Raw genomic sequence first — 27,188 nt, forward strand, 5'->3', positions numbered from 1 at the left:
ACGGGGCTAACGTACAAACTCCTTACAGACAATAACAGAAATTGAACCTGGGTCGCTGGTACTATAGAGAGCAGTGCTAAGTACTACACTACAATGCTAGCTTGTTTTACAGTCTCCCCATAATCCCTGTGCTTTTATGAGCCAGTCTCTTGCACAGGTGATTCTAGTCATTGGGCCATTGGTGGCATTGCTCTCAGGTTAGCCCCTAAGCTCTCCTTGACTCCATCCAGCCTCTCTCCACCTTCAATTTCTTCTTTAAAATATATACTTATGCCCACGCTCTTGGAGAATATGGGTCATTGTTCAATCCTTGTCTAATTTACACTCCTGTTTTGAAACAAATTTAAATTGTTACTTTTTTTTTATTTACTAAAAGGATCAAATTAACTTTTAATGTTTATGCTTATGTTTAGTTACGTAGTGTGGGGAAAAGAGTTAACAATTTATAGAAAGACAGTTAATGTCTAATTGAGAATGGATTTTAGAAAACTCATAATGAGGATAATCAGGCTGTGAAGTTAAAATTATAGTATTAAATTTCTTCTGAATGGATTTCCATGCCTTCCATGTCTTGTAACCAGATGTGCCAATTGACAAATTGCTTACTTGTTAAATTCTTTGTTTCAGAATGTGGTGGGAGACTGCGGGCTGAAATTATATCCAAAGAGCTGTACTCCCATGCACAGTTTGGGGACAACAACTATCCAGGCCAGGTTGATTGTGAATGGCAGATTGTTGCAGAAAAAGGTTATGGAGTGGAGTTATCCTTCCAAACATTTGAAGTGGAAGTGGAAGCTGACTGTGGCTACGACTTTATTGAAATATTTGATGGGTTTGACACCACTGCTTCAAGGCTTGGACAGTTCTGTGGATCAGGGGTAAGGAATAAGCCAACTTCAAAGGATTTATATCAAGATTTCTAACTATGAGTTATTTTATGAAATTGTAAATTATTGATGATCTTTGCCTGAGAAGCTGGCTGGTAATGGAAACCTACAATAAAGTAGAAAATGATGGAAATAGCAGGTGAGACACCAGACAATGTCAGATCTCAGAACAGTTAGAAATCAAACAATTTGCAAAGAGTAGAGAGGGTAGGAGAAAATAAAGAGAAGCTGAATGACAGAAATGTAACAGCTGAAAGATGTGGTGGATCACAGCCACCCAGAGGAAATGTAAATCAAAGAAGATGAATGAAAATAGAAGAGAGAAAAGAAATGCAAGAACTTGGATACAAAACACTTTGGTTGTTGGGCATATATAAATGTTGTTGATGTAGAACAACATGGCAAATAATCTTGCAGTGTAGAAACATCATCCATGTTCTTTTCATGCATCGTTCACGTTTGGCTCTCCCTTATCCTTCCATTTCTTTCTCAGCATGTATTAACACAATCAGAGACTCTCTGGTTAGCCCAATCTGCTGTAAGTTGGGATGTGGACCAATCCTTTGGTGTATTCAGTTATTTACAGCTAATTCCAGTGGCACTTCCTCCAGGGTCCTGATGAAGTTACAATGGAAATATCCTACATTTATTCAAGACCATTACCTTCTTCAGTAAAACGAGCACAAACAAGAGAAAATCTGCAGATGCTGGAAATCTGAGCAATGCACACAAAATGCTGGAGGAACTGAGCAGGCCAGGCAGCATCTATGGAAAAAAAGTACAGTCGATGTTTTGGGGCAAAACCCTTCAGCAGCACTGGGAAAAAAAAAGCTGAGGAGAAGATTTAAAAGATGGGGGGAGGGGAGAGAGAAACACAATGTGATAGGTGAAAACGGGAGGGGGGATGAAGTAAAGAGCTGGGAAGTTGATTGGTGAAAGAAATACAGGGCAGGAGAAGGAGTAGTCTGACAGAAGAGGACAGAAGGCCATGGAAGAAAGAAAAGGGAGGAGCACCAGAGGGCCGTGATGGGTGGGCAAGGAGGTAAGAGAGGGAATAGAGAATGCGGAATGGTGAATGGGGGGGGGGGGGGGGCATTACTGGAAGTTCGAGAACTCACTGTTCATGCCAAGGGAGACATGTAGCGAGTGATCCCTGCAGAGAGCAGAAAGTGGCGGGGTGAGGAGATGTTGGGAGAGGGAAAGATATGCTTGGTGGTGGGATTCCATTGGAGGGAGCAGAAGTTGCGGAGAATTATACGCTGGACACAGAGTCTGGTGGGATGATAGGTGAGGACATTCTACCCTCAAATTTACCTGGTCCATTTCTGACATGCTCTCCCCTTTCTCGATCTCTCTGTCTCTATCTCTGGAGACAGCTGATCTACTGATATCTATTACACATGCACGGACACTCACAACTACCTGGACTATACCTCCTCCTACCCTGTTACTTGTAAAAATGCTATCCCTTTCTCTCAGTTCCTGCATCTGCTCTCAGGATGAGGCGTTTCATTCACGAATGAAAGAGATGTCCTCCTTCAAAGAAAGGGGCTTCCCTTTTTCCACCATCAACACTGCCCGCAACTGCATCTCTTCCATTTCACGCATGTCTACCCTCACCCCATCCTCCCTATCAGGGAAAGGGTTCCTCTTGTCCTCAGCAACCACCTCACCAGTTTCCACGTCCCCCACATATTCCGTCTGGGTAGCCTCCAACTTGATGACGTGAACATCGATTTCTCGAACTTCTGGTAATGCTTTCCACCCCTCCCCCCCCCCCCCCCCCCCACTTCTTTACCTTTCCCCATTTCCTCTTCCCTCTCTAACCTTATCTGCTTGAATGTCCATTGCCTCCCTCTGGTGCTTCTCCTTTTTCTTTCTTCCATGGCCCTCTGTCCTTTTCTATCAGATTCCCCCTTCTCTTGCCCTGTATCTTTTTCACCAATCAACTTCCCAGCTCTTTAGTTCAACCCTCCCCCTTCAGGTCTCACCTATCACCTTGTGTTTCTCTTTTCCCATCTGCTTCTCAGCATTTTTCCTCCAGTCCCACCAAAGGGTCTTGGCCCGAAACGTTGACGGTACTCTTTTCCACAGATGTTGCCTGGCCTGCTGAGTTCCTCCAGCATTTTGTGTGTGTTTCATAAAACAAGGTTTGTTTTATTTGTTGAAGTAACCTTCTGCAAGTCAACTGCTACAATTAATTGCCACCAACATTACAATGTGCTGATATTTGGCTCTAAGTTCAGACAGGCCAGTCCTGGCAAGTTTGGCCAATGTGATTAGACACTGCTGTCTACGTGGTCCTGCCATGACATTATTCCACATACCATATTCTTTTCAGAGCTTTGAGCTCCACCACCAGGTACTCCTGGTGCAGTGAGGCCTTAAATATCCGCCACTTGCATTGAACCACCTCATTCAGCTAATGTAGCATATTTCTCAATCACGGAGACGCCCCTAACTTCCCTGTGCTAGTCTGTTCCCAGGAACCCATGACTTGTCCTTGCAGTTGAACTCCTGGCTTTGAGTCCTTCCTCTGAACACCAGTGCCCAGGAAATTCGATCCCATTACTTCTCTGTCTTCCCTCAAATGGCAGTCATACATAAGCAACCCCTCCCCCGCCCATACTCTCTCATTTATTTTTACACAGTCCTTCACGGAAGGGTGACATGAAACTGCTCTTTTCAGTGAGCCGTAAGGTGACCCTTCAACTCTGTCACATCAGAGTTTCTGATGGGGTACGGTGGTGACTGGTGTGGTTCTGCCACTTTTGTTTGGCTTTTGTGTTCTGATCAAGAGTTACAAAATTCTCATTGCCATCCTGAAAGTTCCTTCTCCATTTTGACTAATAATGGGCCAAGGATTCCAACAAATATGTAGAGATACATACTTTTCCCTGAAGGGTTTGATGGCACCATTTAGGCATTTTGTCTATCCATCTGGCAAACTCTCAGCTCAGAAAAGAGCATCTGATTGGAGAGTCTCAGTTAGGATATGTGAATGACATGACCTTCCCAGCAACCCTGCTGCCTAAAAGTTGGTTAATGGTGCCAAGGAGAGGGCACTGACACTGGTTTTCTTGTTCTCTAAGATTTTGCAGATACGTTACTGCTAGTACCTTTCTAATGTGCCTTCTGCAAGTACTCTATGTCTGATTGCTGTGAGTGTACAGGAGGGCACAGATGCCCAGTAGACCATGAGTTTGATAGCAAGTTTGTGCTACCACACTGGAGGTTTTGTGTTGTTTTCAGTTGACATATGTCCTTTTCAAATTCCTGTCAGTCTTGGGAGTCGAGAGTCTCATACCGAATATGTGAAAATTATTCTTGTTTACTTTATATTGCTGAGTAAATGGTCTATGTAACACCCAACATTCTTAGGATGTGGCTGATATTGCAAAGTTCCCATTCATTGCTCACCTGTAGCTGCCCTGTGAAGATGGTAGTAAGTTACTTTTTGAGTCATTGTAATTGCTGTCATGAACAAATTCACACTGTGCTATTCCAGAACTCAATCAGAATCATAGGGAGAGTCATAGAGTGCCACAGAACAAAAGCAGGCCCCTTGTCCCACTGCGGTCATGCAAATGATCGGCTAAAGATAGACTCTTGATCATCCAGTCTATGTCATCAGAACATTTCTGTTTTATTTGTATGTCTTATTGACATCTCTGTAGTCACAACACTGTTTTCCTTTTCACGACCAGTACAAAATGAAAAGTTTTTCACTGTATCTCAGTACATGTGACAATAATAAACCAATTTCAATACTAATCAATGTCCTTGTCTATATTAATCCCATTTATTCACATTTGGTCTTTAGTCTTAAATGTGTTAATGATTCATGTGCTTGTCAGTAATCCTACTTAAGTGTTGTTAGAATACCTATCTCCACTAACTTATTCAGCAGAGCATTCCAGATTGCACACACTCAGTGTGGGGGAAAAATCCCCCTTCAGAACCCCTCCATTCCTCCTGCCTTTCATTTTACACCTCTGTATTTTAACACTTCCACCAAGGGAGAGTTTCTATCCTCTGTATCCCCCTCATACTTCTGTATACCTTTATTAGATCATACCTCAGACACTTCTGCTCTAGGGTAAACAAACCTAGTCAATCCAATGTTTCCTCAAAAGTGAAATGGTCCAATGGTCCAACCTTGCCAAATTCCTTCTGTACCATCTCCAGTGGAATCATATCATCCTGTAGTACAGTAACCAGACTGCACACAATAGTCCAAGTTTTATAAGGTTGCATCCTGATGTTCCTGTTCTTATATTCCATGCCATGGTCAGCAAGATAAGCATCGTAAGTGTCCACTTTCAGGGATCTATTGACCTATACTCAAGACAGTTCCATTCATCAAAACTCCCAAGAGCCCAAATATTTATAGTGTATGTCCACCCTTATTTGATCTTCCAAAATGTATCATTTTGCATTTGTCAGGTTTAGAATGCATCTGCCACTGCTCTGCCCAACTTTACAGCTGGTCAATCTCATGTTACTCCACCATATTCATTGCGGACTATCATAAGACTGCAGAGACCTCTGGCTCACTCTGTTATTGAGAAACTTTAATTCACAAAAAGCAGACTAGGTCAGGGCTGATGCTTTCTTTTGTAAAGGACATCTACGTTTCTGACAAACTACCTGCTTCATGGTACTGGTGCCAGTTTACTTTAACGGAAATCAAATTCTCGAGCTATCATAGTGGGAAATGAACTCACACTGTGGATTATCCCTTTAATAACTTACTGCATTTATGAGAACACAATTTTTACAGCCGATACAAAAACCTGCAGTGAAAGCACATTCAATTCTCTGTGATGCTGTTGAATCATAAAAAAACTCTTCCATTTCAAAATTCGATTAAACTGAATATAATGGAAGTTTCAGATGCTGATTTTATTAATCACATCAAACTTCAAATTTTCCACATGCTTGAATCCCTCCAGGGCCTCAGATCTTGTGTTTCTAACATCCTGCAATTATACATTCCCCTTGCCAATTTTACCCATCCTCTGACTCATTCTGTCTTTTATGCATTTTTTCTTTGCTCTACCAGCTATGCAGGCAGCACATTGTGGAGTTTTTATCCCTAAGGCTTCAAATTTGCTTCGCATCCTTTTATGGTCTTCCTTAGACTTCTCTTTTAGATTGAGCTTTTGATCACTGAACTTTAACTTTTCCTCCTTTGGCTCAGTGCCTGCATTCACTTGAACTTTTACAGGACATTTTCCCCATTAAGGAGCACAAGATCTCATCACATATTGTAGTTGATATTTTTATGCATTTAATATAACTCTTGTAACACTTGATGGCTTTAAAATTTGAACCTCCTCTACCAGGTACCTGACCCTGCTATAGAATCAAAGCTGGCAAAACAATTGCAATGTGAATAAGATCTTGGTAAACATTGCCATGATACTGTTCTTAGCATCTTTGCAGCCATTGATGTAGCTGACATACTGCAAGGTTGACGGTGGTGTTGGTGGTGAGTTGCCTGTGGCTACAGGTCAATATTGATCAGTTCATAAGATGAGCTGAGAAATGGCGGAGAATGAATACAAGATGTGAAGTGATATATTTTGTGAGGAATAATAAACCTAGGATACTCGCACCCTTGAAAGTACTGAATGACAGAAGGATCTTACTGTATGCTTCCAAAGCCCTTTGATAATTAGAGATTAATTATCAAATAAGATGACTAAGTTATACATGAAGTCTGATTTTACTAGCCTGAACAACAGCAAAAAGGTTATGCTACAACAAGATAAATTATTAGTTAGGCCACAGCTAGAGTACTGTGTACAGTTCTAAACATCACACTGTAGGAAGAATGTCTAGAGTGTGCAGAGGAGATTCATTGGGTGTTGCTCAGAATAGAATATTTCAGCTGAGGAGAGATTAGACAGGTTGGATTTGTTTCATTTGGGGGTTGTGGGTGGGGGAGAGATGTATATAATTATGAGAGGTATCAGGTAGATAGTGAGAAAGTATTCCACTTTGCAAATAGTCCTAAACCAGAGATCTCTGGTTTGAGATAAAGGGCAGATTATTTAGAAGGGATTTGAAAAAAAAACTTCTTTCACCAGATGGTGGCTGAAATCAGGAGTGCACTGCCTGCAGTGGTGTTGGAGGGCACAGACCCTCATTAACTTTCACAATCTTGAAACACAATGGCATAGAAGCTATGGGATGGCTGTTGAATTACCATAAGTAACTATTTGATGGCTAAAACATGCACAGTGGGCTGAAGGAGCTGCTTTCCTGATACGTGGCTCTGCCTCTAATTTCCTGTTATGGATTATCCTCTTTTCCTTACATTTTAATTGTGGAGTCTCACAAGGGTTTGTGTACTGACCATTCCAGTTAATATTTACATGTTACATCAAAAACTTTTTTTGAAATGAAAAACATACTTTATTCTTAAAATGTTCAATGGTACAATCAGGATATGTTGTAATCCTTGCATCAAGCAATTCAGTGCCTTCCTATTGCATAAGAACATAAGAAATAGGAGCAGGAGTAGGCTATCCGGTCCATCGAGCCTGCCTCACCATTCAGTAAGATCATGGCTGATCTGGCCATGGACATATCTCCACCTACCTGCTTTTTCCCCATAACCCTTAATACCCCTACTATGTAAAAATCTGTCTAACTGTACCTTAAGTATATTGCAAATCAGAGGTGATGGTGATATTGCGGCACAGAAGGATAACTAAATCCCTAGGGCCTGAAGAAGTCTTAAGATCTTTGCATTGTCCTTAGACATGAGTGAGATACTAGAAGACTGATGAGTGGCTAATATTATGCCTTTTTTTAAGAAGGGCTGTGAGGACAAGCCAGGGATCTATAGGCCAGTGAGCCTGACATCAGTGGTGAATAATTTATTGAAGTGGATTCTGCGAGGCAGGATCTATCTGCATTTGGAAAAGCAAGGGATCATTATGAATGGTCAGCATGGCATTGTGCATGGGAAATTATGTTTCAAACATTTCATTGAACTTTTTGAAGAGGTGACCAAGAGCATTGATGAAGGCTGGGTAGAAGATGTTGTTTACATGGACATTTTCCAGGCTTTCAATAAGGGCCAGCAGAATAGGCTGTCCAATGGGTTAGAGCACATGGGATTCAGAGTAAGCTAGCCAACTGGATTCAGAATTGGGGTGGTGGCAGAACTCAGAGAGTGGAAGTTAAGGGTTGATGTGCTGCAAGATCAGTGGTGGGGTCACTAGTACTTTTCATTTACGTTAACCACTAGGATGAAAATATTAGTGGCTTAATTAGTCATTTGTGGATGATTAGTGTGTAGTTAACAGTGAATTAGGTTGTCTAAGGCTATCACTAAATCTACATCAAATGAAAAAGTGCGGCAAGAAATAGCAGATAGATTTCAACTTCAGCAAATGTGAAGTAATACATTTTGGGAAATTAAACTAGGGCAGGATCTGCGCAGTATACGACAGGCCTCTTGGGAGAGTTGTAGATCAGAGAGACCAAGAGGTAGAAACATATAGTTCCCTGAAGTAGTGTCACAAGTAGATATGGTGGTGAAGAAGGCATGTGGTAAGCTTGCTTTGATCAGGTAATACACCTGATCCCTCAACACCACCTTTTTGGTCAAGAAAGCACAGCAGCGTCTCCACTTCCTGGGGTGACTATGAACAGTGAGGCTCCCTCCTCCCACCATCACTTTAACCAGTTTTTACAGGAGCACCATTGAGAGTGTCCTGACAAGCTGCAGCACCATTCGGTATCAGAATCTGGTTTGATATCAGTAGGATATATCATGAAATCTGCTTTTTTGTGGCAGCAGTACATTGCAATACATAATAAAAGCTATAAATTACAATAAGAATATATTTTAAAAAATAAACAAGTAGTACAAAAAAGACATGAAAAAAATACTGAGGTAGTATTCATGGGTTCATTGTCCATTCAGAAATCTGATGATGGAGGGGAAGAAGCTGTTCCAGAAACACTGAGTGTGTGTCGTGAAGCTCCTGTACCTCCTCCTTGATGACAGCAATGAGATGAGTTCATGTACTGTGATGGTAGTCCTTAACGATTGTTACTGCCATTTTGAGGAATCACCTTTTGAAGGTGTCCTGGATGCTGGGGAGGCTAGTGCCCATGATGAAACTAGCTGAGTTTAGAACTTTCTGCAGCCTTTCCCAATCAGTCAGAACAGCTTCCAAAGAACAAGTCCTTGTGTTTACTATGATTGACTCTATCCCGTAAACTGGCAGTTGATCCTGCTTTGTCTGCATATTGGCAGTGGGCATGGTCAAAGGCTGGCAACATTTTTCAGGGAAGCTCTGAATTGAATGCCTTCATGACGATAAGGAAATTCTCATCCCTGCTATGCCAATAACCATCCTCGTGGTTTTGAAAAAAGACACAATACATGTCTTGACAGAAGAGAGCAGACGTTAGATTTCATGACGGATTGCTGTGAGCCTGTAACAGAGGACAGCACAATTATCTCAGACACTGATGATGAAGTTCACCACTGTCTTCAATAAACAATAGCAACCGAGAGATTTGAGAATGAACTGCTCAGATGTGGTGCAAAACTGTGGTCTACTGGGAAGTAATCATCCCTGTGTCTCTGAGATTTGCGTACAGCACACACTGCAAAGATGCCAACAGTACCATCTCAGCAGAATTCACTGGAAGGGGAAGTGAGCCACATCAGTTCCTCTCCAAGCCAACATCCCAAAACTGAGTTAGTAGTTGCACTCAACCAACTCCTCTGGGCTGTCACATTGACCATCTGCCTGATGTTAGACTCACAGAATAGCCAGAGTTGTTGTACGGGAGGAAATTACCAATCTGACAAAATGATTCAAGGGTTTGCCCAGAGCTTCCAATAAAATGCCGTAATCCGACTGACTCCTGAGAAACCCTGGCCCATTTCTCATAATTAGATCTGATGGTGAAGGAACAAAAGATCAGTCAGAACTTCCCATCAGCCACCTCTTGCCCATCATTTTCCCAGCACCTTGAAGCACCTGCAGTTCCTACTTTGGTATTCCAACATCAAAACCAGAAGAGAAGTAAGTCACCTTTGATCCCAAATAACTGCTTAAGTAGAAATGTGATGATGACCTACAGGGCTAACCCACTGCCAGTTCACCAACTCCTTACAGTGGCTTGATTTTTAATGTGCTAGTGGAACATAACTACCCCTAATTAAGTTATAAAGTACGTTGCATGATCTTTCATTTGTTGATGCATTAAACAAAGAAAAAGATACATTGCTGAAGCGTAATCAATATTGTAATGTATGAAATTGGATCATGACACAATTCCATTCTCTCAGCACTGATCCCATTATCCTTCCCACAAAGGTTAAACCTGCTTAACAACCTAGGCAACGTGTTTGACCAAAATTGTGTGATGAGCTGTTATACTCTCTTTTACAAAGACTACCCGCCACCAACTCTAGAGTGTAATTAAAGATCCTTGCAGCTTCATTCTGCCACAAGCTCCAGTCCTTTATAAATCCCACCCCTTCTCCCCTTCACTGTGGCTCCTTCCGTTAGTTACTCTGAACATAGATTCTTCCCAAAACCTTTCTGCATTTCTGCTTCCTATTAAATGCTGATTAGAACCCTTTAATGTCTCCAGCTTGTCAAGCTATCATTTTTTGATCTTGTGAACTGCCTTGAGGGGTTTTATTCTATGTAAGTAGGAACTGGTATATATTGTATAAGTCCAGCAATCATTTTCTAAGCAATTTAAAGTGGATTTGTTTACTTTTTTATAGCCACCTGAAGAAATGTATTCAACAGGAAATGCAATTTTACTCCACTTCCATACTGATGACACAATTAACAAGAAAGGATTCCATATACGATACACAAGCACAAAATTCCAGGATTCCCTCCACATCAAAAAGTAACTTGGGCCATCAATACAGTTTGCTGTATCCTTAAAATAAAACAAAGGCAAAAATAACCTGAATGATTTATACTGACAGAACATGGAGGAACTGAAGGAAATGAATTGTTGCAATGTCAGCACGAAGTTGAAGAGCTTCCAGTGGAAATTTCAAAACTGCGGAAAATTAGACTGAGTACGAAACTGCAGGAACAGGATGCTACTGCAGAGTAATTATAAAGGTTTGCTTGCTGCATCAGCTTCTGTCCACTACTGGCTAGAGTTTTACCCAGTGGAAATACTGCTATACAGACTCTCAGCCAACTGCACTATCCATAGGAATGAACCTATAAATTCAACAAATGCTGTTCATTAATTTCTTCAATCAGGCACAAACAATAAAAGGAGAAAAGAAGTATCCTATGTACTGTTCACTTTTCAACATGTGGTTTATTAATATAAAGGAAAATCATTTACTACATAATTTATGAGGATTTTGTAATTTTTTTTAAACTGGATGTCTTTACTGGTGACTATTATCTGTGATTACGTCTCTGAGATACAGGACTTCAAGCAGAACAAATGAGCACTGTAGCAAACTGTGAATTCCTTCAGTACCAAAAAAAATCACAGGTTTAAGAGCATTGAAAATCCTGATAGCATTTTTTTATATTTTGCTATTGGAATGTGCCAGGATAGTTTTATATATTGTGTGTGTGTGTGCTGGTAGTTTGCACTTAGAATGATACCAAGGGCCTAGTTTTAGGCTCCAATCTATTGTATGTGTCTCTGAGCTATTATGTAAATCATCTGAAGTGATAAGCATATGACTTTATGTGAATGAAAATCAAATTAATAGGTAACCAGTTAACAATAGTGTTACAGCAGTAGTGTGAGCAAATGGCCATGGAGTATTAAAACAGCTAACTGCAATTCCACAACACTACCCATATAGCAATTCTGTGTGTTGAGAAATTATAACTAAGCTGGTGACAATTGTTAGTGCTATGATTTTTAGAAAGAGGAACAAAATACATAAATAAACTCTGCATCCTATATTCCCATAATTCATCATCAGCTTTTCAGGATAGTCAGATCTCCTGAACTAGCAAACGAATCAAAGCTGAATTATACCCCTGAAAGACTCGAGAAAATGCCGTGTAAAGCAGGTTTCAAATGGTGCTACTCCATGTTCAGAGCCATCTTGTGCTTATGAGGCATCAATCTTTACAACTTCATATGATTGTCTAAACAGCTGCAGACATACAGTAGGGCAAAGACAAATTTCATTTTGAACATGAAACAAAATTGTCCCGCTGCAAAACCACTGCTCCTATGGAAACTGAGACAATGAATGCTTTAGAATGATTCCTTGTAAATCTTGCACATGGCGTACAGATCTTTCTGTAATACTTTGAATACTTGATTTAAAATAATTCAACAACGAGCATTTTTCATATCATTTTTACCTGCGGAAAATTATTCACCAAGTCAGTCTATTTAGTTCAATACAAAAGTGAAATATTGGAACACAGTTAACCTCCAACAGAGCTGAATAACCAGCCTCTAGCCTGACAGCTCTGTCCTAACCATTCTTTCCAGGTTCCATAGATGAACCATAATCTTGAATGTTCAGTTACAACATGTGTGTTAGTACGTGTTCACTTACAAAGGCATTATAAGATTAAGCAGTGAATTGTTACAGTACATGTCAAGTTCAACTTGAATCTGTTAGCTGAAGCTTTTTTTTGGTTTACTTTTTTTCTGTTGTTTATAACCAGAACATTGTGGTTTTTGAAGTTTCTTGTTATTTTCCAGTCAAGGTTCAGGAGTAAAATTAAATCTCATTGCAGGAGATGTTGTTTTACAATGTCTTTCATACAGTAAATTGCTACCTAAGTTAGCAGTTAGCACTAATGATCCTATTTGTATCTGTATTATACCCTACATCCATGACAGCATCACTAGCACTAATAAATGTGTTTTTACAAACATTACACCAACATCTGCAAATAATTGAAGCTGTGTCACTAACTGCAATTTGTATGGAATCATACTTTTTTTAAGTCCCAGAAGAAATTTGGCTGTTTTGATGAGGTCATCTCTTATTCTTGGAAATTCGAGAGTATGGGCTTCCAGAAAGGGCCAGTGCTCCAATCCTAAGAATTACTACTGTAAATGTTTGTTCCATTTCATTGGTCTTCTTTAGGTAATGAGACCCGATCAATAAGGTCATCTCTTATACTTGGAAAGTTGAGAGTATGGGCCTCTGGAAAGGACTAGTGTTCCAATGTCAAGTATTAAAGTCATAAATGTTTGTTCCATTACCTCTATTCACTTTTCCTCCTTGGGTAGGGAGACTGGACCAAAACACAGTGTTCCAGATGCAATGTAACCGGAGCATTATATAATTGCAGTAAAATGTCTCTACTCTTGTATTTAAATCTGTTTACCAAGATAGTTTCTTTTCTGAATGCTTCCTTTCAGACCCCTTTGTTTGAGGAAGCCAGGTCCCTCAAAATAGTAAGCCCTTTCAATTTAAAAATACTCTTCTACCTTTGCTAATAAATTATATGACAACATTTTTTTTCACATTGCATTCCATCTATATTAAATGCAGACTGAGCTGAATCATCCTGAAAAAACCTAGGGTGGCCATTGGGGTTCTGGGTCTTGAAGAGGCAGGACAATTGAACAGCATTTTCACTGACACTTACCTGATGAATAATAGTTTGGGGAAAAACTAACCACTGGAAAATTTTGCACTATCTATTCCTCATTGCTTTTGTGGTTGAGCATATATTTTGTCCCATGTTTCAGCTGTGCCAGGATGCACCTTGTTTTGAAGCACAAGAAATTCTGCAGATGCTGAAAATATTGAGCAACTCGCACAAACTGCTGGAGGAACTCAACAAGTCAGGCAGCGTCTGTGGAGAGGAATAAACAGTCGATGTTTTGGCACAAGAGCCTTCTCTGGGGCTGGAAAGGAAGGGCAGAAGCCAGAATGAGAAGGGGGAAGGAGTACAAGTTGAGATCGGGTGGGGGAGTGAGATGAAGTAAGAAGATGGTTGGGAGCAGTAATGAGTGGTAGAGGGCTGAAGAAGAAGCAATATAATAGGAGAAGACAGTGGACCATGGAAAAAAGGGAAGGAGGAGGAGACACCTCCAGCCCAAGGCTTCCTCATATTCTGGGTCCCACTGCTCCTCTTCATCCACAACTGCCCCCCATCCACCCCTGGTGTCTCAGACTCTGCTATACTCTTTGTAACCCCCTTCATTCCTCTGAGCCTCAATCTTCCTCTCACCCACTTTGCTTGAATACCCCAACCCTCCTCTCTCTTCTGATGCCCCTAAGCTTCTAACCTCCCTATAACCCTGGCTTCAAACCCTGCCATGCCTTCACCACTCTCCCTTTTCTGAGGCAAACTGTTTATCCTCAGCAAAACTCTTAGCTTTGACCCCCTACACTCACATTTCAGTGAGTTCCATGCTCACCATGATGTCAAGCTTTTTTTTCCAAAAATTCAATGTTAAAGGTAAGTTTATTGTAAAAGTTCATATATGTTATCATATACAACACTGAGATTAATTTTCTTGCAGGCATACTCAATAATACCTAATAATGGGAAAATAGGGACGCTGCCCTCTCCCTTATTAGGGAGAGAGAATCTGTGATATGTGGAATACTGGGTGAAACACGAAGTCTTCGGGGTAACTGCAAGTCTGTGTCTTTGCTATTGCTTTGCTCACGCTTGAGTGCTCGGTGGTGATGCCAACGCTTGCTCTTTTGCCGGTGGGGGGAGGGAGATTGTTGCTCACTACCGCTTACGCATGGAAGGGGGGAGCTGGGGGAGACTTTGGGGTTCTCACATTTAACTGCCCTTCATTCTTGGGGCACTTCTTTGTTCTCGTGGATGCTTGTGAAGAAAAAGCATTTCAGGATGTGTATTGTATACATTTCTCTGACCTTAAATTAGATCTTTGAACCATAATAGAATCAATGAAGGACCACACCAACAAGGTGGACAAAAGACAATAAACTGTGCAAATACAAAAAGAAAGGAAAAATAAATAAATAATATTGAGAATATGGGATGAAGAGTGCCCTGAAAGTGAGTCCATAGGTTGTGGGAACAGTTCCGTGATGGGGCAAGTGAAGGTGAGTGAAGTTATTCCCTGTGGTTGAAGAGCCTGATGGTTGAGGGGTAATAACCGTTCCTGAACCTGATGGTATGAGTCCTGAGATTCCTGTACCTTCTTCCTGATGGCAGCAGCATGAAGAGGGCATGAGCTGGGTGGCAGGGGTCCCTGATGATGGATGCTGCTTTCCTGTGATAACATTTCATGTAGATGTGTTCAATGGAGGGGAGGGCTTTGCCTAAGATGGACTGGGCTATATCTAATACTTTTTGTAGGATTTTCCATTCAACGGTATTGGTGTTTCCATACCAGGCTGTGATGCAACCAGCCAATGTACTCTCCACACACATCTATAGAAGTTTGTCTAAGTTTTAGAAGTTATGCTGAATCTTTGCAAACTTCTAAGGAAGTAGAGGTGCCGCTGTACTTCCTTCGTAATTACATCTTTCTGCTGAACCTAGGACAGATCCTCTGAAATGACAACACCGAGGAATTTAAATTTGCTAACCCGCTCCACCTCTGAATTCCCAATGAGCTCTGGCTCATGGACCTCTGGTTTCCTCCTCCTGAAGTCAATAATCAACTCTTCCATTTCTGAGCCTATTTCTTTGACAAGAATGACCTGTTCTCCTCTTCTTGGATGCCCCACCCTGGCCTTCTGCCCACTCTGAATCTGTTTACTTCTAACTGCTAACAACATAATGACCATCTTGACTTCCACTTTCCTGTCACTATTTTAACCTCTCCCTCTCTGAACGCACTGCCCTCCATTCCCCACAATAATCCCACTCTCAGCAGCAAATCCAAAGACAAGGGTGCCTTGTTGAGACCATTTGACAGCTCTCAGACATGTCCTCTTACCTACCCTTTGCACAGGCCCCATCTAAACAGCACCTGGCCTCGTCTCCACACTATCACCAACCTTATTGACTTGGATTAACTTCCTTCCACTGCCACCAATCTCATAGTTTCCTGACCCCTCACCGTTCATTTGTACCTTCTACCTAGGATCCACAAGCCTAACTGTCCAGGTAGGTGCATTGTTTCTGCCTGCTCCTGCCCCACGGAGCTCGTGTCAACATAACTCAATTCCATTTTGTCCTGCTGTGTTCAGTCCCTTTCTACCCAAATTCATGACAATTCATTTGTGCTGCGTCACTTCAATGTCTTTCGCTTCCCTGGCTTGGATCACCATGCACACCCAGTCTCTATGTACTTTCACCCCACGTCAGGAAGGTCAGAACTCTCTGCTTCTTTCTTGATAGCATACCTAACCAGTTCCCCCTAGCATTACCTTCCAGGAACAGTGGCACAACTGGTCCTTTCCCTCAAACTGTGTCTGCTTTTTCATCCTCTACAATAAGCTGTCCACGTTCCAAGCCTATATTGGTCATGGTCCCTAACTTTTCACCCACTGTATTGTTGACTGCATTGGTGCTGCTTCATGTATCCATGCTGAGCTTGTCAATTTCATCAACTTTGCATCCAACTTCCCCCCTGTGACCTCAAATTTATTTGGTCCATCCCTGACAGTTCTCTTTCTCAACCTCACTCACACTCTCCATCTCTGGAGGCAGGCTAACCACTGGTATCTTTTACAAGCCTGCTGACTCTCAGCTGTCTTTACTATAGCTTTTCCCACACTGTCACTTGTAAAAATGCTATTCCCTTCTCTTAGTAACTCTGTCTCCACCACATCTCTGCTCAGGATGTCCTCTTATTTTTTCAAAGAATGGGGTTTCCCTTCCACTACCATTGGCAGTGCCCTCGCCTGCATCCCCTCCATTTCCTACACATCTGCCCTTGCCCCATCCTCCTGCCATCATAACATGAATAGGGTTCCCCTTGTCCTTACCTACAATTCCATAAGCCTCCATATCCAGTGCATCATTCTCTGTAACGTCCAACAAGATCCAGCCACCAAACACATCTTTCATCGGGATCACTTGCTACATGCCTCAATATCCATGTATTCCTCCAGCACTTATCCCTGTAGTGTGACAAGTGCTCTTCCTGCCTCTACACATCCTCCCTCACAGTCAAGCCTCAAACATTCCTTCCAGGTGAGGCAACATTTCACCTGCAAGTATGTTGGGGTCATTTACTGTATCCAGTGCAGCATCCTCCTGACTTAAATTGGAGGACCAGTTTAGAGTCATAGAGCACTACAGCACAGAAACGGATCACTCGGCTAATCTATTCCATACTGAACTATAGCCCCAATTTAAAATCACAGCCAGAGGACTAGCCCTATGCTTCTCCATAATTATCTTGAACCATTGTAATGCCCTACACACACTTCTATCATCTGCCTTTCCCTAATACCAAATCCAGTATTGCACTCTCTGATTGGAACCTCTATCTATTGACTAAGGAAACTTTCCTGAACACATTTTATAAACTCTAACCCATCCTGTCCTTTTGCAGTATAGGAATCTATGAAGAAAGTTAAAAATCAACTTCTACCATAACTTTCTATTTTTTGCACCAGTCTGCAATCTCTCTACAAATTTGCTGGTGTAAATCCTGCTGACAATTGGATGGTTTATAATATAATCCTATTATCTTGGTATTCGCTTTCTTATTCGCTTGAACCAGTGTACTACCCTGGTTCATATTTTTACTGTTATGCTGTATGTATTTCATTTTAGCAGTTCCGTAAGAACAGGCTGTTCTGTTTTCAGCCTGTTTGGGTTACTGTTGAAGATAAGAGATGAGGAGAAATGTGTACCATACAATTAGGATGGTTGGATTAAGGGGAGGTTTCTTTAGTGAGGGACACTGAGGTTGGGTTTGGAGCTTTTGCTTGAGAGCAGATGATGAGAGAATACGCTGGGGAGAACCAGTCGTAGGATATGACCCAGTGGGACACCTATTTATTCAAGATGGATTGCGAGCAACATTTGGAAGGTGGTGTGTGCTTTCACGTTGACTGAGGGCCCAACGCATGAGTGACAGACAAATTCAAGATGAGCTCCAACTTGTGGACATTTGTCTGTGCAATTAGAATGGGTCCTTTTTGTTATTCTTTACTAACCCTTTAGTTAAGATACATAAATATAATTCCTTTAATCGAATGCAGTGGCATTTATTTGTAACAGAGTAGCAAATTGCACAGCATACACACCAACAGGGGTTTGGAGCAGGAGCGTGCCTCAATCTTCCACGTTTGGCAGGGCTGGAGGTTATCTTCCCTAGACTTATGTAACTGAGGAAACCAGGGGGTTTCATTCCCTTATCAGCTCTCCAGTTTGTCCTTTCTGAGCACTGCTGTTGTGACATTTTCCTTGACTACTAATGCCTCCCATTCCCTATTAAACCCTCTCACTCTATCATATCTATCTTTGTCAAACACCTTTTGTTTGTCTCTGCTGCGAAAGGCATTATCTCCTGGTTTCAATTCGACTTACAGTTCCCATTCTGACATGTATGTCTTTGGCCTCCTCTACTGCCATGTTGATGCCAAATTCAGGTTGGAGGAGAAACACCTCATATTCTGTTTGTGTAGCCTCCAACCTGATAGCATGAACGTAAGTTCCTCCCCCCCCTTCCCTCTTTCTCCTTCTCCATTCTGATTATCCTCTCACCCCTACTCTTCTCCTCACCTGACTATCGGTGTTCCTTATAGTGGAGATTCTAGGACCAGAGGACACAGCTTCAGAAGAGAAGCACATTCCTTTAGAACAGAGATGAGGAGGAATGAACCCCTAAACCAGCTATTTTCTTACGTTCTGATGTACAATCTTCAGGTGTTGCTTGTCATTTCTTCTGTAGTTTGCTGCAACCATCTGCAGAACTTTATTCCACTTTCAAACTTTGACTTTGCTACAATAAGTGCCATAAATTCTGGCCGCAAGCCATACATTCTACACTTTGATATCCTTGGCATTGGCAACTAGGATCGTATCAGTAACCAAGCTATCCCTTAAATATTAAATCACCTGTTCTCCTGTCACTTTCACTTTGTACAGCTGGTATCTTCATCCCTGGCACCATGGACTGGTCATCCACATCTCTTGGACAATGTTTAAGAAGGTAGAGATGACAGTACTCCCAGTTTAATGCTCCTGGATTAACCTAGGGGTCACCAGTTTCCTCAGTTTGAAAATCTGTCTGTCGCTGACCTCTGCCTGGAAAGTGCTGTCCATAACATTTTTTAGGCTCATGAATGCACGGTAGGAACGCCCGCTGTTGCTCATTTTACAAAGTCTAAATCTTGAGTTCTTGCAGGTTATGACGCAGTTGTGGATTTCCATGGTACAAGATTAAACGGATCTGCTGTACCTCTATTTACCAGAATAAGAACAAAAATCCAATGGATCCCACGTGCTCATTTGAAAATGACTACAATATATTTAAAATCAAATCATTGTGATTTTCTTCATATTTAACCTGGTTTATTTTTTTGAATTTTAATACCTAGCAGCATCTCTTTCTCCCTCTTCACCAAGTTATTATGCTCATCAAATTTCTAGCTTTCCTTCTGCATTCCATTGTGCACCAGATATAATCACCTTCCATGTCAGGTAATTTTGTTTGGTTATATACCTTTCTATCAAAGAACGAGGTTAGCGGGTTGGATAGAAGAAGAAAAGATTTGACGATGTTCTCTAAATGTCCTTGGAAAAACAATGCAACATCCTAGTGAATCCTAGGAATCTGTGTCCCACAGTTGGCTGAAGTGTAGAAGGGTTATTTGAGAATGACATTGATAATCTTGAGTCCATGTCCAAGTCAAGTTCATTGTCATGTGCAGAAGTGTATGTGTGCACAAGTGTAATGAAAAACTTACCTACAGCAAAATTACAGGCAATAGCAAGATTCATAAGAAATTAAACATAAATTATACACAATTTCTTTAAAAGAAAACACAATTAGGACCAAAAAAATGCTCATTTTAATATAAAGTGCTCAAAATGTCCAAACTGCAGTGATTAGGGTTTTACCAGTTATTCTAAGAACCAAATGGTGGAAGGGAACTCGGTGTTCTTGAAGCCGTTGCCATGCATCTCAAGCTTCTTCACCTCTTGTCCAATGGTAGGTGCAAGATGATGACATGACCTGGGTGGAGGGGATCTTTGCTGATAGATGCTGGCTGCTCGGGGAGGGATGTGCATGTGACAGATTGGGCCGAGTGCACCACTCTCTGGAGCTGCTTATGTTCCCATACATGTCTATTGTTGGTGTTGAATGAGAGATTGTTTATATAGCACGAGTCAACTAGGTGACCTACCTCCCTCCGGTAAGATGACTCATCATCGGCTGTGTGAGGAACATGCAGAAGTCCAGTGTAAACTGCTGAAAGAGTGCACCACTACATTAGCTACCCACCTGCCTGCTCTGCCAAATACCTTCTGTCCATCTGTTCAAGGACCTGTGATTCTCATGTTGACCTCATCACTCCATTGCTTTTTAAAACAGGAATTAAAGCAAGTCACCCTCAATCCAAAGGTACCAGTTACAAAGATATAAATCATAATGAAGAAAAGAATGCAAGTTTTTTTTATGCAATCATGATAATCTGGAAAACAATTTGAGAAGCCTGTAGGAATAAGGCTTTTGATAAAGAAACATCAGTGCCCATGTGCTGGACAGGAAACACGGGAGCAGAACTATTTGGATAACACTTTATAAGAGCCAGTAGAAGTATAACAAGCTGAATCCCTTCCTTGCATTAAGTTTCTATAAACAAGCTCTAGAGTTTGGTATTTGGATTTAAACACATCACATTGATCCTGCTTTTACTGTGTTCTGGTAATTTTGTTGTCAGGTGAGAGGAACAGCTTGTTAAAAGTTTTCAGGCCCTTGACTTGGAGGCTTATCATAATATTATTTCCTTCAATCACTGAATTCCTTGTTGGATTTCCAGTTGATCATCTTAACACTGAGGACTGTCACTTATGCTTTTCCCACAACCAGCAACATCCTTTCTGCATCCACAAACCCCCAGTCTACTGTTTTCTATTAATTTTACACTTGCATTTCTGATACCAGTCGAGTACCCCTTTTATGAAATTCCAAAATCTGAAAACTTCTGAAAACGGCTACATCAGTACGTATGTGTCATCAAGTGTAAGACAAAGACTACTTACTGGCAGCCAACATAGTGACAGCAATTAAAAATAAAACTACCTTCAGAGCACATGTATAGGCTCTATATGTAATGTAAATGGATTTTGTGTTTAGACCTGAGTCTCAGCCACATTGATGGTGGCATCCGTCGGTCTCGAGAGACCGTGGATCTGCGCCAGGAGTTTCCAGGGCGCAGGCCTGGGCAGGGTTGTATGGGAGACCAGCAGTTACCCAAGCTGCAGGCCTTCCCCTCTCCACGCCACCGACGTCCAAGGGAAGGACACTAGGACCCATGCAGCTTGGCACCGGTGTCGTCACAGAGCAATGTGTTGTTGAGTGCCTTGCTCAAGGACACAAACACACTGCCTCAGCTGAGGCTCGAACCAGTGACCTTCACGTTACTAGTCTGATGCCTTGCCCACTAGGCCACACGCCAACTAGCCACATTATATAGATGTAAAAATACCAAAATATGAAAAAATCTGAAATTTGAAACACTTCCAGCCAAGCATTTCAGATAAGGGACACTCAACCTGTAATTGCAAATCTTCATTGCTCCCTCTTTAATGCTCCTAAATATGTTTATAATATGGTGTCAAGAACTGTACACAGTAAAGTGTGACTTAGCCATGTTCATTATAGGTATAATACCACACCTTCACTTCTCAGACTTCTCTACTTTAATGGCTTACCAGCCTGTGAAGACACTGTAGAATTTGGTGTGACGATAAAATACGGAAACAGAATTAGGCCAGTAGGTCTGCTCCAAGATCCCTTTGTTTCTCCACCTCAGTTTTTCTAACTAAACTCGCCGCCTCTCACTTACTTTATGTAGACATGACACTTACATAGATGTTTGCATCAGAAGAAGCATTTAATTGTACCAGGAAAAGTCTCGGTTTGGAAATTGGTACAGTATAGCGTAATATAAAATGCAATCCAGAGGCAAAGCCAAATGATTCAATCTACGGTAAAGCATGCAAGATGCTTATTTGTAGACTATATGTTCTTACTTATAGTTAAAGGTGTCTGTAGCATATTGGCCATTGTGAAATTAATTACTAAAATGGCTTTAACATCAATTTGCTGATTAAAAAGGCAACATCAGTGGAAGGTATAAGTAAAGCATTTTCAAAGAGAAAGGAAATAAAAATCATTTCAGGAGCAGCATTGATATCAACATTTAATAAGAAAGTGAATTATGATCATATTCAGTATTACCACAATTACTCTGTCTGCTTTATCACTATTATCAGGATGATCCTTCTCTTCCCATTTGTTGATATTGATCTGTTTTTTATCTCAAGTAGAAGATGAATCTTCAGTTCTCTTCCACACTAATTTTGTTTCTAAGAAATGCATAGTGTAGCTAAGATTAAGTATTATTGCTCAGCTACTATTAGGGTAGATAATGGGAGATCTGTGTAATTAGCACAACGATCATGGTTAAAAAAATCACAGTGCTGTAGCGAGGAGCCAGCTCAACTGGGAGAAGTATCTTATTGTCTCCGCCACCACTCTTCAACACGTCTTTGCAAGTTGCTAGACAAAGGATTTAGCGATCATCTTTCTGAGTTATCTGGAATAAGGAGAAGGATCATTAAAGGCTACTTGCCTCCTACTGGCAGAAAAAGAGCTCCCTGCAAACCTCTCCATGGATCATAGAGTCATAGAACACTACAGCACAGAAACCGACCCTTCGGCCCATTGAGTCCATGCCAAACTATTAACCTGCCTAGTCCCATCAACCTGCACCTGTGTCATAGCCCTCCCATCCATATACCTTCCACATTTCTCTTGTTGAAATTGATCAGCACAATCGGTGTGTGCAGTGTCCTTAATGGTGCAACTAACCCCCCCCCCCTCTCTCTCTGTCACTGGTTAAAACAGTAAAGGGTTTTATTAAACAATTCAGTTTTAATTAATTAATTAATTAATTAGCAGTTCTTATATCAAATATGCATATTTTCTAAATAACTTTATTATTTTAAAATACATTGTTTTCACTTTTAGTATCAATTAAATTTTTTCTGCAGATTGTAATGGCTCTGGTGATCAGAAATTGCTTAGAATATAGTACCTGACTATTTAGAAAATACTGAACAGACATTACACAGCATACTCAAGTAGCTATCAAGAAGCTGAAGGAACAAACCTCAGGTCTCATCACCTGAAGCATATTGACAAAGTAAAACAAAGGAAAGACAACTGTTGCACTGTCTTTCTTTAGTTCGCACCATTGTAATTCAGCGCCTGTAAGTATTATGGTTCAGTTCATAAAAGAGAGTGTTAAATGAGCAATATTTTGTTTTAATAATAGGTTAAAGTTTATTCCCAAATGTTAGTATGGATTTCAACCAGCCTTGGTAATTTAATAAATACTTAGATGGTATTAATCTCCTCACATATGTTAAAATTTTGTTCACCATTTTGTGTATAATTCTTGGAGATTTTTCATGCAAGTCTGGCTTCATATATTCCTAATTTATGGATGTGTGACCTAATCATCGCAAGTTTGCTGCATTAAGCATTTATGGGATTTTTTCTGGTTCGTTCTCAGCTTTCTGATTCCTTAAGCTTATTATAGCTGGGGGTGATATTGGGGACAATTTCCCACTACCAATTAAATGCTCCCAATGGCATGCACCTCAAACCAACTCCAGCTCCTGGCAGAACCATTTCTACTGACAGAAGAAGGGGCAAAGACATGTTAATGGCACCTTAAAGCAATTTGCTTCAGGCAGATGGATCTCATCATCTGTGGATGGCAGCTCATCTAGAAGAAGGAAAACTCTGATCTCAATCCATCGCTGCCTTGTGGCTATATCCCCTCTCATGAGGAAGGCTTCGGGAGTAAACCCAAGGAACAATCTGGAGCTGGAGTACCGAAGCCTACATTGAGTTTGATGTTGGCTGGCAACTCCTACGATGCTGCTGCTACCAAACTGTATCAGTCTCTGCCGTTCCTTTCGGTTCATCAGATACATGGGTGGGGGGGCTTGCTACATGGACAACAGCTTGCTCCACATATCATAGGCTTGTGTATCTAGACAGCTCGGACACAATATCCATGGTCAACTCTAACTGATGGATGCCCTCTCAGTTTCATTCAGTTGTAGGTGTGGGTGCTGCCCAAATAAAGCACCCAGAGCTTGTATGCTATAACCTGATTCCCATGTTCAGATGAGTGGAGTTTGGCTTAATGCTGAGTTATGTACTTCCTACGTCACACACAAGGAGTGCAGTACACTCACTCAAAAGTTGTCATCACTGTGGAAGAATTCCCTTGGTCACTTAGGCAAAAATGAACCAAGGAATTCAACAATACAATTACATGGATGAAGAGGTACTTAAAGGTTATAATATATCGTCTCTAATCCATGGCAGGGTGGAGCTACGTTTCTACCAAAGGAAATATAAGGCAGTCCTTCCCTCCGCTAGCCTGCAGGTCACCCTGGGCAAGGCGTAGTCCCTGCTTAGCACGCCCCCATCCCCTATCTGGGTTATGTGAAGCCATGTGAGCAGGTGGTGGATGGTCGTATGAGCAGTTAGTGTAGATCCCAAGTCCTGGTTACGCAACCACTGATGCCAGGCAGACAATCGCTGAAGAGTATTGATAATGGCTTATGTTACCCGTCTTGTATAAGAAACTGCCCAGGAGAAGGCAATGGAAAACCACTTCTGTACAAAAAATTTGCCAAGAATAACCATGGTCATGAGACCATAATCACTTACATCATATGACATGGCACATAATGATGATGATAGTGTATACATTTTCTGAAGTAACTTTGACAAAAGCATGATCATTTTTCCCAATTTTATAATGTTTCAACGTTGTTTGATGAAATTACAATTATGATTATTTTCATGGGTAGTTTAGTTTGGAAGTTATGAACACAAAGCACAGATTTCTGGAGCAGGATCATGCAAGAACATTAGGTTATCACATGGGAGAGCAGAGTCTCCAGTATGAGGGAATGGAAACAGAGAAACAGTCATCTTCAATAGCAAGACAGAATTCCATACCCCATATCAAAATAATTGCGGTGAAGTTCTGTGAGGGAGTGAGAGAGTTGGGCATTGTCAGACTTGTGGGAGGTATGAAGGTTTTGGATTGTTGGTGTTTTTGAGTATTATGCCGAATAGGTAGCTCTGTTCCTAGTGGGCCTTAGAAATGATGAAAAATAAAATGGATGATGGTGAGCTTGTGAATTGACCAAGCTGTGTCACAAGAATAGCAGTTTATCACAGGAACAGGAAGCTCAGCAACAATTATTAAAATATCCCTTCCAAAAATTGATTGCAACTATTGAACCCTATACAATCAATACAAAGACTAGACAGAATAAAATAGTTATTATAGCCTATTGCATTAATCCAGTAAACACAACACTAATTATTTCAAAACCTACATTTTTCTCCATACTTTGATGTAAAAATGTTGCCAGCAGATGGCAGAAGTGTAACAGAATACTTTAGTTCTGTTGTTTGAAATGTGCTAAAGAGAAGTGAAATATTAAGCAGCAGTAATACAGATATGAAATCTTCAATAAAAGTGAGCTGGGAGCCACACAGACTGAGAGGGTGGCAAGTTCTCTCTTTGGTTTGACAAACCTAGAATCTTCCAGTGGGGCTAGAACAGGGGTGGGCAAACTTTTTGACGAGGGCCACAAAGGGTTCTAAAATTTGACAGGGGGGCCGGACCAGGAGCAGATGGACGGAGTGTTTTGGTAATACACCTCATAAGAGAAAATAAAATATCATGGGATATGTAGAAAACATGTGCTTTAATTTCAATTGAAAATGAACAAATGCATTACAACAAAATATCTGTCTTTGAAGTCCCATGGTATTTAGCTATTTATTGAAATGACTTTTAAAACACTGAAAATTAAATGAATAAAATACAGCTTTTTTTAATAGTAACAGTTATTATTTTAAAGCACTGAAAATTCTGTTATCCTTCAAGATATTATCATCATCACTCTCCTCCTGACTGTCTTTATTTCAAAAACGGTAGGAGATGCAGGTCTACTTGTCCTGCTCCTTCTTATTCAATTGTCCCATGTGCCAAAACTCAACAACGACCCACACAATGACAGAACAGTGAGAGCGCGCCAGTATGCGGAGCTCTGTGCTCGCAAATCCCCGCAGGCTATCTCTCTTAGCCGGAACGCTGGCTAATTGTGAGCCGGTTCGGATGTGCCAGGAAATGGGTCGACACAAGGTCACAAAGTAAAGCGCAAATGTGGAGTAATACGCTGCACCTCAACAAAGGTCAATGTATATAGAGTGCGTCATCTATTGGGAAAACGCCAGAATTGCGGGGAGAAAACGTTAACAAGGTTTATTAATATAATTTCATCAAGTTCTGCGGGCCGGATTAAAAAGCTTAACGGGCTGCATATGGCCCGCGGGCCGTAGTTTGCCCATGCCTGGGCTAGAACAACCAGCCTTAATAATCCCAGGTAATGGGGTTTCTCATCGTTTTCCATTGTTTGTTATTCTCTAATGAGTGTAATTATGTGGAATGCTATGTAACCTGAATAACTGCAATGCTTCCTCAATAATCGAATATAGAACATAGAAGAGTACAACACAGGTAAAAGCCATTCAGCCCATAGCATCCATGCCAATCATGATAGCAATTTAAATTAATCCCATCTGCCTGCTCAAGGTCCCTATCCCCACATCACTTGCTTGTGCATTTTCCTATCCAACTTCTTTTTAAACATTGCTTTCATATATGCTTCCACCATTTCTACTGGTGTTAGGTTTCAGGGACCTACCACTCTCTGTGTAAGAATAACTTGCCTTGTAAATCCACTTTAAACCTCCTTCCACCCCACCCCCACCTTAAAACTATGCCTCCAGTTGCTTGATATTTCCACCTAGGCAAAAGACATCAGACTGTCTTTGCTATCTATGCATCTCAGAATTTCCTGTGAGGTCTCCCCTCAGCCTTCAGGTGCTCTGGAGAAAAAAAATCCAAATTTATTCAAAGTCTTCTTATAATCAATATCTCTAATCCAGGCAACATCATGCTGGCCTCTTCTGCACCCTCCTCAAATCCTCCACATCTTTCTTGAAATGTAGACAGCAGAACAGTTCACAACACACTCAAATGTGGCCTGACTGATGTTGCAACATGACTTGCCATATTTCAATGTCCCAACCAGTGAAAGTAATTATGCCATA

At 41.1% G+C, this 27,188-nt stretch overlaps 1 protein-coding gene across 5 annotated transcripts in view; it reads left to right on the top strand.

Annotated features, from left to right (window-relative positions):
- The window catches only part of tll1 (tolloid-like 1), a 393,309-nt gene extending 381,588 nt beyond the window's left edge, over window positions 1-11,721 (top strand). For all 5 annotated transcript variants that reach the window (XM_059964873.1, XM_059964872.1, XM_059964869.1 and 2 more), the window contains 2 exons: window positions 628-878; window positions 10,663-11,721. In XM_059964873.1, the coding sequence (XP_059820856.1) occupies window positions 628-878; window positions 10,663-10,797 (386 nt within the window). In that variant the 3' untranslated portion in view covers window positions 10,798-11,721. The remainder of the gene's footprint in view (window positions 1-627; window positions 879-10,662) is intronic.
- Window positions 11,722-27,188: the final 15,467 nt, after the last annotated feature.

This window comes from Hypanus sabinus, chromosome 3 (assembly GCF_030144855.1).
Source record: "Hypanus sabinus isolate sHypSab1 chromosome 3, sHypSab1.hap1, whole genome shotgun sequence".
Taxonomy (NCBI): Eukaryota; Metazoa; Chordata; class Chondrichthyes; order Myliobatiformes; family Dasyatidae; genus Hypanus; species Hypanus sabinus.